General features: G+C 40.5%; 1 protein-coding gene across 1 annotated transcript; it reads right to left on the reverse strand.

The window, feature by feature from the left end:
* Positions 1 to 395: 395 nt before the first annotated feature.
* On the reverse strand, positions 396 to 1,425 carry grp (gastrin-releasing peptide). The gene is made up of 3 exons (XM_070925271.1): positions 1,272 to 1,425; positions 555 to 790; positions 396 to 449 (listed from the first exon to the last, which is right to left on the reverse strand). Exons 1-3 carry the CDS (start codon positions 1,423 to 1,425, stop codon positions 396 to 398), a joined length of 444 nt encoding a protein of 147 aa, XP_070781372.1.

Genomic DNA, 1,425 nt, shown 5'->3' on the forward strand with positions numbered 1-1,425 from the left:
TCAGGGAATGTGATCATGTTAACTCCTCACTCCACTCAAAGTAACACAGACGCTAAAGATGCTCTTGTAATGAATATTGTGCGCCACCTGGTGGTAAGAACTGGGAACTTTATGAGTGTTGACAAAAGCAGTGAATGTGTGCGAAGAAGTAAAAGGTGTGCAAAGCACGAAGAGACATCCACAATGCAGTATTACAACGTTAAATTTATTCAGCATTATGTAACATCACCATGTCATGTCAGCCTGTGATCAAACTGTTGCAAATTAGAAATTACTCATAAAATAAACTTATATTGAGTTTCCAGCGTATTGTTACAGCAGAGATTCAGTGTAGACATGTGATTACAGAGGGCATGTTTAGTAGATAATGACGACAAACAGAATTTGTCTTGCAGTCAGGTGGAGTCATTGTCCTGCAGTTTCAAAGCCAGAAGAAGCAGGTCTGACATCTGTAGTGTTGAGATGAAATGGAGAGAAAAACATGTAACCATAACATCTCATCTCCACACATTTGAAGGATTAGTAAGATAAGTTAAAGGGGATGACAAACTGACCTCTCTGAGATATTTGTCTCTGTCCTCTTCTCTCCAGCCGCTGCGCAGTCGAAGCAGCCTGTCTGCGGTTTGTGGCGTCATCTGGTTTTGGTTCTTGTGTTGCAGCAGAGCCTCCATCAGACGCTCGCTTCGGTCCAGCTCTGTGACCCCAGCTGTGTCTGAGGGTGTGAGGTAGTCACTGTTTCTCTCCTGCAGCTCAGGCAGGCTCTCGATGCTCTTCTTTCCCATCAAGTGACCTGTTGGACATGCATTAAGTGTCCTGCAATGAATCTGTTTGATTTAACTGGTTAAAATCAACACTTTCTTTCATCACATTGCAAGTACGTTTGTAAACCATCTAATGAAACAGCTTCTTATCTTTGTTTGTTTGATTTAATTTACTGGGGTTTCATTTTTCTTTTATGAACCTGTCCAGCAGAAGCTTAAAATGATCTACTTATCTATTACATGAACAGGTATTACTTATTAGAGCTGAACATGATTATCATTAGTGAGCAAATATTTGTTCAAACGAGCAAAGGTCCTATAAAGCATGCAGGACTTTAAAGGAGCTCTAAACATGCTTATAAATACTTTCTGTTCCGACGAGATGTTAAATGATGTTCTCTAAACATGGTGCATATTTACCTAATAATTCAAGCAAATACACGATCAAACTCTGCAAAATAATCAAATTAAATATTATAATACAATATTATATATATACGTTTCTCTTACCTACTGCCCAGTGATTTCCGCGCGGATACATTTTGCCAACAGCTGCTGCAGGACTCTCTGAGCAGTACAGCAGACAAGGCGCTGTAGCCAGAATCATAAAAAGTGGCCACACCGGTCTGCAAGTCCATGCATAGCACATGCACACTCCGCCCAT

This window comes from Enoplosus armatus, chromosome 18 (assembly GCF_043641665.1).
Source record: "Enoplosus armatus isolate fEnoArm2 chromosome 18, fEnoArm2.hap1, whole genome shotgun sequence".
In the NCBI taxonomy this organism is placed as follows: Eukaryota; Metazoa; Chordata; class Actinopteri; order Centrarchiformes; family Enoplosidae; genus Enoplosus; species Enoplosus armatus.